Genomic DNA, 15067 nt, shown 5'->3' on the forward strand with positions numbered 1-15067 from the left:
TTGTGCCATCACTGTCAGCTCAGACTTTGAGGACATTCCAAGCAGGTCTGCACCACGTCACTTAGCAGTGGACTCACGGTGGCACTGAAGAATTCAGAATTGTGTTTGCTGTATAAACAATGCCGTTTAAGTAACAACATTTTACCATAAACCAATATTTTATTGTTGTAATAGAATGACCCCAGTGTACAGCATTCCTGGCCCATGATGTGTAGTGCCAGCAAGAACTGTGCTGGCACACGGTGCGTGCAGCCACACAGGGAGTTGAATCATGAAACTGGCTTAGATTTAAACTAATATGTCTTTTTTTTTCAAGCCAGCTCAGTTGTGAGCTCCAGCTCCTACAGCACAGTTGAGGGGGCTGAATGCTGTGCAGGAGGGGATGTGTCAGTGCCTTATGTCACTATTGGTGCTGAAGCCTGAAAATAGTTGAATCACAGCCTCAGGTTTCTAAATGTCTTTGTAAATCCAACCCTTAACCACTCTGTCTTGGCTTCTGGAGAAGTGTCCAAACGATTCCACATGCATCCTTAAGTGCTGTACCAGGTTTGGCCTTTTGTGAGTGAGAAGTGCAGATGGCGAGTGTTTGATACAGCTCTGTGTGCATATGCTTTTGCAGCAGACCACCCTGTGTTTATGTGTAAACACTGCTAGACTATTTAGGCACATAACTTAATCTTTTGCATCCACTCAATAAGAAAGCATAATTCCTCTATGACCGAAATAACATCCGTAGCAAAGTTGAAAACAAGCGGATTTGTAAGAATCCACGGAAGTCTCCCTTCTCTCAGGTTTGGATCTTTCAGTGCTTTCAAATGTGTGTTGTCTTCCTTCTCCTCTGAAGGTGGAGTGGAGTTGGGCACAAATTTGTTCCTTAGGACCTTTGTGTCTTAGCAAATTAATTCCTTGCAGCCCACACATCCTGACTTCTTCCCACACCTGTGGATTCATATTGCCAAGGCTCTCCAGTGCTGAAACTCCCTCCTGCTCATTCTGTGGTTTAGCCTCAAGACTGAAGAACTGTGCACAGCTCAGATTTGCTCCTTCTGCCCTCACCTCACCTCCTGGTAGTTAGAAGTCAGGTAATTATTTGAAAGAACACTTTGCCTTTCTGACATGTCATGAATAAAGATTTTATAGCAGGAATGGAGGCATTGCAGGAGTAGCAAAGACCAAGTCAGTGTACAGATGAGGAGGGAAGAGAAAGATGAGCCAAGAGGATCCTGGCTGGAATCTTCCACCACGAGAAACTTGGAAATTGGGTGAGAAGAGAGAGGAAACTGCTGAAGCAGTTTGTTCAGAAAGGACAAGAGGACGGTGTTAACAACTGTATGAGAAAACAGCCTGGCAAGGAAACTCCTAGCTGGAGGAGAAGTTGCTCAAAACAAGTAAGTTAGTACTGGAGCCAGGAAACCGTGAGCATTTTATAGAGGTTCTACAGAAGTGAAAAGCAAGGGCCTGTGTTAACAATAATAAAAAAAAAACCAAGAAAACCTGTGGAATTTGGAGAAGGAGGCAGAGACTTCCAGGATTGTTGTACAGATGTCAGGGATGGTGCCAGCTGTCTAATTTAGTCTCGAGACATGAAGTCACTTTCTCAGCGTGAGTGGTGTTGAATTTCTTTTCACGCTCTTCATTGCCTATCCAAGCAGGAAGTGTCATCTCACCAAAGCTGGCAGAGGTCACTGTTTTAATAACTATTGTTAATTGATGCTTCTGAGCAGCCTTCTATCAACTTGAATTTGCTACCTGCAGATACTTGCCTAGCAGGTAGCTGAATCAAATTAAAACTTAAATTCCATGATGAATAAATCACACTAGAACTGTGATTACCCTGTATGTGTGAAAATGTACTATTTCTCTAATCAGGCTGCCTGAAAACTATTAAGTCTCTTTATAAGTCTGTAGTATTTTAAATCCTGCTGCTGCTAAAATCTTTAAGTTGTATATTAAGTCTTGTTTCTGCAAAAAATAGCTGTTCCATAGGTCTTGGAATGAGTGCAGGCAAACGCTGTCCCCCGATGCCTCCATCAACCAACCCAACATGTGCAGCAGGGCCAGCTCATGCTTCTGAAATATCACACATGTGAAAAGAAATTATTAACTGGATTGAAAATATGAACTGAAAGCCAAAAAAAAAAAAAATTAAAATCTGTGAGCAAGTAAATACTATGTTAGTAAGTGAGAGGATGTGTGGAGAGTTTCCCCTGTTGCTCTCCAGAATATCATGAATCCAGATTCAGCAGAATTGTAGAGTTTATTTTCATCTTATGTGTGGTGTTCTCCACTGAGTGTATAGGAAAGATTAACCTCTTTCATGTTACAAATGTTTATTTTTCCCCCCTTCTCTCTTTTTCTCCATCTTCCCAAGATCACCTAGCAAAATCATCTTTCTTCCAAAATAAAATTATTATTGTAATACCTATATTTCTAATCTTTAAATTGTTGTATTGAGTGGAAAAAATGAACAGCATGCAAGTGAAATACTGTGTGGGATAAATGCTATTTAAGTCTTGTCTGAGCTGCTAAACATCACGCTAACACTGGATTGCTGGATCTAATCCAGTAAAAGTAAAAAAAAAAAAAGAAAAAGAGAGGTCACATTAGAGAGCGAAGCCATCTGTCCAGTGTGGAATTGAAAGGCATTTATAATGAATTACTTTCCTATATTGCTGTCTTTTGGGGGGCCTTAATGTGAATCAAAGAGATGGTACAAGACTATTTATCTACAGAAATGGTTCCTGAATTATTTCTGCATTGTCAACCTGATGTTTTAGCATGAAACTTCTCGGTGAATGTTTTGCATAGATAATTAGGCCTTTCTAAACAGTATTTTCTAACTGGCTTCAAAGGTGTCTTCTGCCTGTTCCAGGCATTGTTAATAGGGACTAAAGGATTGATGTGTACACTTACTGGCAAAATGGCAGAGAGATTTTGCAACTAATACTTCTATTACTTTGTTCTAGTGTTGAATTTTCTGTGTGTTCATAACAAGGCTTGATTTGAAGTGCAATGTTTTGAATTAATTTTAGTTATTGCTGATGTTCATTAAGTAGATTTATTTTGTTTTGACTTTTGTACTATTAATCTGGCATGTTTGGAAAAAATCACTCTTCTACATTAAAATAAAAGTACTGATTTATAGCATTGACAGCCTTTGAGAGCATCTGATGGACTGGCTGGCTCTGCACATTCAGATGCAAACCCCTGAATGATACTATTAGCATTTTCTAAGTAAAGATTTTGTGTCTAAAATACAATTTTAATACCTCCTTAAAAATCATGAACCTCTGTCATGAAGGAAAGAAGAAGGAAAAATGGGAGAGGGAAGTTGGTACAAACCTGCTGTTGAAAATGTTTTAAAAATCTCCTCTCAGACCAGTAAAATTACATTGGGGAAATTGTTTCAGTGCTTGATAAGGTTTAATGAGGTGAAGTCCTGTTGGTTGAGTCTGTTGTTCTTTTCTGAGTAGGATGTTTAGGGATCTGGATTAGGAGGTCCATATGGATCTGGATTAGGATGCAGGCATTGATGAAGTTACTTAAAGCCTTTTTGAATAGAATGGGACTAACTCAGGACGTTGCAATAAGAAGTTGTTAAATGTTTTTTGAGACCTTGGATAGTTCACAATATGAAATTCTGTCTATAAAGAGTTTAAATTCTGTGCTGTAAAATGGGGATTACTGGCTGCAATCTTTTGCAGTCTGACTTCAAACCTTTCTGAACAACCTTTGCGTCCTGGAGAAGCGATGGGGAGTTTGTCTAGACACTATTCAGCCCTTCATAGGTGGAACAATGCCTGTTCTAGGACATGAAATTCCATCTTGTGTGTAATTCTGAGAATTCCATTAATTTCTTAAGATGAAAATAGGCAAAGTGTCTGAGCAAATCAATTGCCATTTGCTTTTCCCCGCTTTGCGTTATTTCCTCTGGGTTTGTAAATGCTCATTCCAACCATCATCTTTTGTATGTAGGAGAGAACTGAGATGTGCAAGGGACGTCAGAAGTTAGGAGTGCTTGTTGGCAAAGTAAAATTAGACTTTTCTCCATCCTCAAGTGCTTTGCTTTTCTGAGACTGGGCAAGAGGTTCTGTAACATAAATAGGAACTATCGTATTTTGAGCTAAAACTGGACAGAGATGTGTAAATTTTGTAAGTGCTTATTTTGGCACTAAATTTATGTATTTCAGTTCTACAAAATAAGTTCCAGACAGCAGCTTTTTCTCTGACCCTCTTTCCAGACAGCCTCAGGAGTGCACTTTATCTCTTCTTTATCATGTGTTTCTCAGTTTTCTCTGAAGTCATCACCAGTTACTCTTTTACATTACTTCTCTGTGTCTGATTTCTCATGTCCATCCCTTCACAAGATGTCTTACCAGATATCCTCTTGGAAGGGCAAATCGACAGAAGAATTTTGCCTTAGATTAGGTTGCTTGTCATTTTATATTTGAGGGCCCAATGCAGTCACACTAATTGAGTCATTATATGTATGTTGTTCAAGAATCTTTCTGTTCTGATGAGTGCTCAGAAAAGCCTGATGTCTGCTTGAAAAAAGGCATAGGGGCACAAAACAATTCTATGTGTGTCAATGCTCTTTTATTCCATTGGTCTGGGATCTTCTCTGACATCCCATTGACTGGGAAGAGAAGCAAAGGCTACCTGTGTGGATGGTCCTGATAGAGTTCCCAGAGTAAAACATCACATTTCCTGGAGCATGTGGTTTTAACTTTCCTTCTGTCAACTGGTCTATGAAAAGCAGTACAAAATAACAGACATCTAAGCCCAAAAAGTCGTAGTAAGTCACCTTTAAGTGCTTTCAGAAGGTTGTTAATGCAAATTAGAAGATTTCTGCTTTGCTGTATGTGTGATTTCATTTAAAGGGAAGATTTCACAACCCTGTGAATTCCCCGTTCTGTCTTACACTACTCACAAAGTAAAAGGTGACAGTTGGGTTTGAGTCAGATTTTAAGCCTCTTGGTCAAGACAAGTTTTGCATTTAAAAATAATCATATCTAAGAAAGGCTTTGAAGAATTGATTACCTCCAGCCAGCCTGGATCCCATTTTCAAAGGATGCGTGTACGTGTCCACTGGGATTTTCTGAAGGACGTAAGCAGATTAAATGCCTGAGTCCAACTGTTGTTCACATGATTTAAAATTACTTGCATTTTCCTTCCTTAATGCATTGACTGTGTCAGTGTCTTGTTTGCTGCAACTTCTTATTGTGTTTGTTTTTACCTTCTTACTGCCTAAAGCTTGGCAAATTGGAAAACTTAAGCTATGCAAAAATCTGCATCACGACATGTTCAGAACCACAGAATCTCTCCTTGCCTGTACCACAGCCAGTCACCCCTGGTCCCCCACAAGCAAGAGATTAATTTATTTGCAGAGCCTGGAGTAATGGCATTTATGAAACAGTATAAACTCTCCTGCTGTATGAAATAAGTCTGGGATTCAGCAGTGTTTGAAATGAGTTGGGTTCGTGCCGTCCATGTGTAGCTTCTTCCTCCTGGAGCAGTGTCTGATGAGCCTCCTCCTTCCCCGTGCTGAGGAAGTTCTTGGCTTCTGGATGTTTTTGGCTTTGCTTATCAGCAGCAAGTGCTAATGAGTCATTGCAGTGAATGGGGGAACTTTCTTCTGCACAATGACAAGTGTGGATTAAGGTTTTTGTGCAAAATTGTCATAACTCATTTCATTCTTTGGTTACTTCTAAGAGCTGACTTTACCAGCTGTGGAGGTGTAGCTTTCCTGATTTGGTTTTTTTTTTCCTGATTGTTTTAATCCTTTGCAAAGTAGCAATTGGAGCATAGCACCTCACTGTTATTCAGGGGGTTTTAGCACTAACATTAGAACCTAATTACTTGGAAGAGCAAGAATTCAACATTTTTTTGCCTTTGTTTAAGCAGATTAAAGGGAAATTATTAGCTTTTTTTTTTTTTTTTTTTTTAGTTTTACTGTTAATCTAACTCAGGCAACCAATTTTTCCAAAGTCTTTTTATTTTTTCAGAGCACATATGTGGATTAGCATGAAATCACTTTTATTTAAGAATTCATTCATGGATCTGATTGAGTTGCAGAGTTTGTAAATGGAGTGCACAGATGATACAGACTGTCCTGTAAACACTGCTAAAGCAAATACTTGGATTTTAATGTGTCCAGAGGAGTGGCTGAAGGATGGGAGGCATGTCCATGGGTTGGGGCGATGTGTCCTGGGAAACAAGGTCTCTGTAAGGCCATTTTCAGTGTTAATGGAGGTCAGCTCTTAATTTGATGCCAGGGAACAGGACAACTGTGTGCCAGCTCACCTTGGCCTGCAGAAACAGGGACTATACCCAGCAGAAAGGATGTTATTTTACCTTTGTGTTTGATTGCTCCGGAGAAACATCTGGAATTTACCAGCCAATGTCAGAGTCACCAGTGCATGAAATAAATTGGAACGATTCAGGGGAAAAAAACACCCCTAAGAATCATCCAAAGACTTTGATAAAACCTTTATCTGTTTAGTTTATCAAAGAGAGAGTAAGGACATGACAGCCTGTGAATTCCTACACTGGAAGAGTAATTTTAATCATGTGTCCTTCAACCCCCCGAGGAGAAAGTATAAAAATGCAATGGCAGGAGTTTGAGGCTGACAGATTTGGACTAAAAATTAAGTGAGTGAGTGTTTTTAAGGGCAGAGTAATTGATTTTCGAAACAACTTGCAGAGGGCTTTGGTTTGTTTCCTCTTATCAATAACTTTTTGAATTTTTGCTTGCATGTGTTTTTGAAAAATATGCAGGTATCAGAGAGAAATTGATTCAGGGAAGTCCCATGAACAGGGTTAAAAAGGGTGATTTTTAAAAGGATGATTACTAAAAAGGATAAATGTTTTTTAAAAGCATAGTTTTTATAATCTGAGTTTGTGAGAGAGAGCCTGTGTGTTAATGCTGCTGTTTGCTTTGGTTGGTAGATACGTTGATGATGTGATCAATCGGATTGATAGGATGTTCCCTGAAATGTCTATCCAGCTCTCCCGGCCAAATGGAACCTCTGCAATGCTTCTGGTAAGTTGGATCATTGAATTCCTTGAATTCATTTTCTTAACAAATTGAATTACTGTCCCAAAAATGCAGGTTATTAAAGATTTTTTTTTTCCAGAAACATACCATTCTTCATTTGTCACAGCAATGCAGCATCTTCCTTGCTCTTAGGCAAATAAGTGATAAAAAGAATTTCCCCTTTAAACAAGAAATCTATTGCTTTTTTTATTGTTTTTTTGTGATTGTAGAAGTATGAGCACAAACTCAAATATTCACTGTGGTTTTCGGCAGACTTGGCAATGAGTGAATCTTAATCGTGATAATTAAGAAGGAAGAGAATGTTGTGAGAAAGAAAAGAAGAAGGAAACCAATATGATTTAAATTTGTTCACATTGCTCTTGGGTCAGTGAATTTCTGTTATATGATGAAGTTAAGAATTTGCCTTTGAAGTAAATGAGCAGTAAAGGCTGGATTTGAGATAAACAAGTCCAATACATTCCACTTATTTCTGCCTGACCAAGCAAGATTTCATTGAAGAGGAACCTGTTGTTCACATCCATTTTTACAGCTGTTGTGCTTACAGCATAAGAAGTCTTCAAAGCTCTAAGACAGCAAAGTGGAAGAGGAGTCCATGGCGTGGCAGCTGGGAGCTGATTTCCTTCTAGGGAAAGGCAGAAGTCACGTATTTTGCCAAATTTTAAATAAAACTAGAAAATAACACCACATACACAGATGAAGAACTGAGGCCAGTTCAGTCTTCTCCATCTCACATTTCTCATGGAAATTTCGCTATAGCAACTATTGCTGTGATTATTTTTAATTTTCAAGTATTTTAATTGTATTTAGTTTTAATTAATCAACTGTCTAACATCTCATTATTAACTTTCTTTGAACAGCCACAAACTCACAAGAGATTAACTGAGTCAGAGGTTAAAATAAACAGCTGGCATTAAAACATTTAATCTGCAATTGTTGGATTCACCAAGTGGAACAATATATTCCAGAAAATAATGGGATTCATCAGTGCAGTCCTAAGAAGTTATAAGTCTTACAAGTTTTTGCATTTCCTCTTAAGCTGACTTTGTGTTTTATCTATTTTGCTATAGAAAAAATGTCTGGTTTTGCTTCCTAACTTTGAAACGCTTTCCATTCTCTTGGAGCCCTTCTTTGCATACTGAAGTACCTTCCACTTTTGGTGGCTTTTTGAGGCGGTCAGGAAATAGATGATGTTTTTCAAGACTCAGGCACACTTAGGCAATAAGGTAAATTATCTTGGATGTGACCGCCAAGGAACAAGGTTAGGTGGTAACTAAAGGAAGCACCCTTCACCAGCAGCAGTAACACAGTGAATTCCACGTGGCAGTTGCTCTCTAAATCAAGGACATTTTTGTTTCTACAAGATCCCAGCCCCATGCTGAACCAGTGGTATGTGTATTTTCCTTGGATCAGAGATCAAAAAGATTGTTTTTAAAGTATTTTTGTATGTGATTGTGTGATGGGTTTATCATTTTTTCTTTTAGCCAGGTTTTCCCTCTTCCCCATCTGTCTCAGTTGATGTTGCCAATATGGCACTTTCCATCTGGCCCTGACTGCTACAAAAGCTTTTGCTGTTTTCAGCCACAGATCCTTTAGTGAAAAAGGTGCTGCGGGATGGGCAGTGAGAAGAGCACCTCCCCCAGAAGGAGGGAGGTTTCTTCAGCACTTGTGATTTCTCACTCTGAACTTAGCCCAAGTTACATCTGGAGCTGCTCCCTTGCAGCAGTGTGCTTTACCACAATGCCAAAGGCTCCAGATAATGCTCATTTTATTTAAAAATACTTCACAGCCACATTGTTTGCCCAGAGTTAATTACCTAACTGTGTAATCTCAACCATGCTCATCCTTGAACTGTTCATAGCACACCTGGTGTCTTAGGAAGGTCCTTTATGCAAAGGTCCAGTTTTTGTACCATCTTTAAACACACTCATTCCATCTACCAGAAAAAAACATGCATTCATCTTCAAATACACTGGTAAGCACTATCCATATCTTAAAAATGTGTAAATTATTGGAGGGAGATGGGGAAGAAGGGGAAAGGAGGCCTGGGAGACTCTTGGAAACTTAAGAAATGTTGGGGCCTTTGCCAAACAAATTATCTTTAGGAAAAAGACCCAAGAGAGAAAGTCTCAGCCCAGACTCTACAACTTCATGTGCACATGGAAATCAGTTTATGTCCTAAGCTGTAGAGGTGGGACCTGCACCGCTAAGATTCATTCTGGAAGAAGATGTCTTTCTCTTCAAGAAGGACAAGGAGCTGCTGGAGAGGGTCCTGCAGAGGGCACAGAGAGGATTTGGGGGCTGGGGCAACTCTCTGACAAGGAGAGACTGTGGGAGCTGGGCCGGGTTAGTCTGGAGAAGAGGAGGCTGAGAGGGGATCTCATCAATCCATGTAAATATCTCCAGGAGGTGTCAAGTCAGTGCCAGACTCTCTTCAGTGGTGCCCAGTGACAGGATGAAGAGCAATGGCCATAAACTAAAACACAAAAAGTTTCACTTCAGCATGAGCAAGAACCCTGAGATGAGCTCCCCTGGTTAGGGCATGGTGCTAATAATGCCACAGTTGTGGGTTCAATCTCTTTAGGGGCCATTCATGTAAGAGTTGGACCCAGTGATCCTTGTGGGTCCCTCCCAACTCAGAATATTATGTGACAAACTTCTGTCCATGGAGGGTGGCAGAGCTCTGGAACAGGTGCCCAGGGAGGACATGGAGTCCCCCTCTCTGGAGACATTCCAAACCCACCTGGGCACATTCCTGTGTCACCTGCTCCAGGTGACCCTGCCTTGGGCAGGGGATTGGATGGGATGATCTCCAGAGGTCCCTTCCAATCCCAACAATTCTGGGGTTATGATCTCCAGAGGTCCCTTCCAATCCCAACAATTCTGGGGTTATGATCTCCAGAGGTCCCTTCCAACCCCAGCCATTCTGGGATTCTGTAATAATTAGGAGCTCTGTGAGCCTGTTGGTCAGACTCCACTGGTGAGTAACCCTTGTGCTCAGCTGGGCTCTCCCTGACCAGAAGCTGCAAACTTCTGTGAGAAAATTTAACTGCTTCCTCCAGACATTTGAGGAGGAAAAAAAATGAGGAGGTTTTTTATGCTTTAGATTTATACACAGCAATTGTATCTCATTAGTCTGGATTTATGCTACACAGGCCAAACACATAAATAATTGAAACCTTTCAGAGCCATGTGAGATCCTCGGCTGATTTTAAAAACAGTTTATTGTGGAATTTCAAGGTGCTGTTTAATCCCAATCTTCACCAGTGATTTTTCAATTAATCTTTTAATAGTACTATGTATAAAATAGACTAAACATAGAATTATATCAGCTCTAGTAACTATGTTATGCAAAATTAATTTCCAGCAGCAGCACAGGGAACTGTGGACTCCTTAAGGTTTTTGTGAGATTTTGTTGGTCAAATGCCAGGAATGGTAAATAGATAAACCTTACCTTGTATATCAAGAAAACATTAACTAATTTTTAATGAATGAAAATACCTAGATTTTTTTCTCCTTGGATAATTAGTTGTATTCCTAGATACATTATTTTTTTTACTATAATAATAGAATTATTTTATGATTATTTCACACACCTTGTTTCCGTTATCAAAATTCAAAATATTTTTTGTGTGAAACAAATCCTATGTACAATTTATTCATTAATACCAGATATATTTTAGAAAACAGTAAACTTTAGCCCTACTTTTTCAGCTGACAAATATGAATTCCTTAGCATCATTTACTCAGCCAGGCCTACTCAGAGAAGAAGCTTATTTTCTTATCTACATCTGGGAACTACTTTGTCTTTAAATTCTTTTTATCCTCAATATTTGTAAAGAACTACTACAGAAATTACAATCACTGGGTAAATATTTTTGCAGATACTGTTTTGCAGGAACCATTTTCTGTAATTTCTATTTCTAAAGCATAATATGTACAAGTAACTTTCAGTCTGAAAAACGGAATTGTTTCTGCCAAACTTAGGGCATAAATCATGATTTCTTCTTTCCAGGTTATCTTACAAATTTTTGCTTATAAAATTTATAAAATGAATAAAATTTATAAGTTTTTACTGCTGCCTAGCTTTTTAATAGATCTGTCATAGAAAAATATGAAGCAGGATTTTATAAAGTTTTATTCATTCTCCTTAAAACCAGGCACATTTGCATTTGAACTTTCAGATCTTGTTCCCGGCATTTGAAGCAGTCTGATTGTGTGGCAGTGGGTTGTATTACTGCAAATAGGCCAGACATCTGTTCCTTGAAACTGAATAATTCCTTGTGTCTTGTTTTTGTTTATTAGTGTTTTACATAAAACTATTATTTTTTTGTGGGGAAAATGGATGCTGAAATTTATTATTTGCCCATTAGGAAAGGCACCAGACTGATTTCTGTGCATGATGTTGGAGAACTGGGAGGAGGGGTTGGAATTTGCAAGGTGATTTGAAATCAGTATCGATGTTATATTGATTGGAAACAATTCAGTGGTGTTATTTCCAAAACAATTTCTCATTTCCAAAGTGCTTTGCAGTGTAAGCCTTCCCTCTTGCCTGTCAGGTGGTTTATCAGGAAACCAGTGCTCAGCAGGCACTGGATTAAAAGCAGGTTCATGGGAGGGATGTAGCTCTGGTGGTCACATTTGGTGGCTTAGGCACCTGATTTTTAGGCCTGTAGGATGAATATTCATTTAGGGATTTACTGCCTTGGAGACAGTAGCTTGGTTTTGGTGTTTGATGGAACTCCTGGGATGTTTCAGGATCTCCTGTGAGCTCGAGGAATCACTCCTGAGCTCACAGTGGGACTCATGACTGCAGTGGCTTCACAGTTTGTGCCTTAAGATGGAGAACCAGCATTAAAAAAGCATTAAAACCAGCATTTAAAGGGCATTAAGTGTTTGAGGTGACATAGGCAGGGGAAGAATGTCTTGAATTAACAAAGTACACGAGCAAGGGTTGGCAAGTAAATTGAACAAGTATTCTCTGCTTGTCTAATGAAGAATGAGGAAGATGAGGAAGAGTCTTTTCCCTTGGGAAAAGGGAACAAGCATAGAGAAAAGTAGAGGAAGACTTCTGAGAAATGGCCTCAGCTTTGCTTCCTCCACAGGGTTACTGTGCCCAAAGCTCCCAGGTGTGTATTGATATTCCCACAGGTTTATATTGTGGAAGATCAGACATCATTTTCATCCGTGTAAAATTCCTGGTGTGCTCTAATTGAGAAAGGAAAAAAGAGACAAAATCCGTTTGATCTTCTGTAGAAATGCTGGACTGGTGTGACCCTTCCATAAGTGTGACTGGCCACTGGCAAAATCTGTCCTTGAACCTTTGAACAATATTCCTGTGCCAATTTTTTGCCTTATTAAGAGAATAGGGAATGTTACTGAGGGAGAAGAGCCAGCTCATCCTTAATATGGTGGAAGCATTTAAAGCCCTTCATTTATGTTGACTTTTTATCAGGCACTATTGCAATTAGGTTAGACTAATGAAAGGTAAATTCCAGCTCTTGCATAAAAAAAGAAATCCTTGTAAAGAACCTAATTAGTATGTTTGTTTATTTAGACTCTAATGGCTTAATTGCATCTTATCTTGCTATTTACAAATAGGCATCATTAAAGAATAATGAGCATGTGAGGGAAAACGCAGCCATACCAGCAGCAGATGAGACATAAAAAATGAGGGAAAAAACCTCCAGTTGAAAGTCTGTGTGTGTTGGGGTTTTTTTTAAACTTTATTTTTAATGCAAAACCTTTTTTCCCAGCATATATAAATGTGATTTCCATGCATTGTACTGATTAGTAAGAAGGATCTGCGAGTGGGAGGCCGAGCTTATGGCTGGTTCCATGGCAAAGAGCAGGTGTCTGGCCTTTTGCTGGAAATCTGTAGCTTGGTTACATTTCTGGTTGGATGTTGCCTTATTTCTGAGGTGAATAAAAACCCCCCACACACTTGTGCTCCTTTTTATAGAAGCGAGGAGGTGCCCATGTTAACGGAAAATAATGTTTTCTTTCTTTTAGCTCTGCATTGCAGAGCATCTGCAGCTCAAATCAGCAACAAATTCCCTGGAATGCTGAGGGGAAATCTGCAGCTTTGGGAATTTTTCACAAAGTGTTGGAGCTTGGCGTTGTCAGCTTACGTTTTCCTGATACCAAACTTAAATAAATTTTAAGAAAGAACATTTGTTAATGTGTTGCCTAAATGGTTCATAAAAGGGCTTTGCACTTGATACTAGTTTCAGTGAGGAGGCAAAATTAAAGGGGGGATTTCAAACTCTTTCCTCCAGGCAGAGTTCTGGCATGGTAAATTAATTTTGATCCTTTTCATTTTGGAAACTCATTTGGACCCTGCTTCTGACTTACTTGGAAAGGTACTTTCTTCTTTTCCGATTATAATTGGTGTTAAATGGGAACTTTTTTTAGCAGTCTTACAAGAAATTATCTAAGTCATTCTCCCTGATTATTCTGTTTCCCCCTCTCCCTTTCTTGGCATACTGTGTCTGTCAGATGCTCCTTGAGATTTATCTTGGTGATAGACAAAATATTTTTAAAACTGGGATATTTCAAGAAGATTTTTATTTTATATGTCTTTGTCAGAAAAGCTGCATAATATTGCAGATTTCAGTCAGCTGCCTGTCCTACCTTCTTCTGGGGCTTGCCATTTTAGGAAGCAGGGGATTTATGAATAACTTAACTGTCTGAATTTAGTATACTTTAGTTAAAAGGAAGTTAGAAGTACATTGTTATTACACAGCCCAAAACAGAAGCTGCAGAAGTATTTAACTTGCAACTGTTCCATTTTCAGCTCACAGAACTGTGGGGCATATTTTTTCATTCATATTAATTGAATTTTAAAGTGACCTTGTACATGTATTGATTTGAATTAAAATTTTCTACATCAAGGACGAGTTGGCATATATCCTTCAGGCGAAATATTAAAAAGCCAAGTGCTGTCTTAACAGGATATCGACAGGAGAAGTCAAAATTTAATAGGAAAACTTGGCTTAGAAAGGAAATTGTTGCCTTTTTGTCACAATTGAAAGGTATCTTTTCTGTACAAGGAAAGAAATTTCTTTCAGTTGGTACCGTGGAAATGCAGTGCCCATTAAATAGGGACCATCTGGGTGAGTCTGGACCTCCAGGAGAGACCTGCACTCTTGGAGCTTGGAGTAAAACTATCAAATTACTGGTTTACCAAAGCCATTAGGTTTTTATTACCTTCTTTCAGGTGTTCTGTAGGGACACAGTTGTATGACTATGAGTGTAAATTACATTCCATACATAGAGCTTTCCTGAACACAGACTCCAAGTAGCCAGGTTCAGCAGGGATTGGAATAAAATGGTCTGCTGAAAAACATGATTTGTAAAATACAGTGGAGTAGAACAAAAACATTAAGCCCTGGAAACAGTTACAAATCTTGATTACTGGAGGAAAAAATAAAGGGTATTGCATTTACTGTGTACAATATGGAATGTGCTTCACCCTGAAAATAGCTGTGGAGCATAGTTCTGGCTTCCACATCTAACAGCACCCTCCAGTCTGGTGACAGGCTGTTGTTCATTCTTTGTACTACTACCCTCATTCTTTCAGTGCTGTTAAAATGATGAACTGTAATTTCTGTGAGCTACTCTTTTACGAAATTCTTGCTTCTGTCAGACTTAACTAATGATACAGTCCTACAGAAATCATCTGAAAGTCCCGATCTCTCTTCCAGCCAGAGTAAAATCTACAGGAATCTCTTGTCAAAACAAGAGTGGTACAAAAGAGGGAAGTTTTTGTTCCAGTACCAGGGCACTGTAAGAGCCATTTTAGACAACCCAGCACCGACCCAGCCAAAGTTTGGATTTCCAGGGTGCCTGGGTGCCCCCTGTAAAGGGGGGGGGTGCAGCAGTAAGACCTTTCTCAGGGAGTTCACTGAGGTACCCAGCGAGGGTTGGGTTTACACAGCTCCTTACACACGTGGGAGACAAGAATTTGGAATTTTGATGGTCAGGCAAACGGGTGATCAAGATACTGTCCTG

At 39.3% G+C, this 15067-nt stretch overlaps 1 protein-coding gene across 1 annotated transcript in view; it reads left to right on the forward strand.

The window, feature by feature from the left end:
* The window catches only part of MED27 (mediator complex subunit 27), an 84294-nt gene that overhangs the window by 50265 nt on the left and 18962 nt on the right, over positions 1-15067 (forward strand). The window contains exon 4 of the mRNA XM_032130896.1: positions 6949-7042. Within this exon, the coding sequence (XP_031986787.1) occupies positions 6949-7042 (94 nt within the window). The remainder of the gene's footprint in view (positions 1-6948; positions 7043-15067) is intronic.

This window comes from Corvus moneduloides, chromosome 21, assembly GCF_009650955.1.
Source record: "Corvus moneduloides isolate bCorMon1 chromosome 21, bCorMon1.pri, whole genome shotgun sequence".
NCBI lineage: Eukaryota > Metazoa > Chordata > Aves > Passeriformes > Corvidae > Corvus > Corvus moneduloides.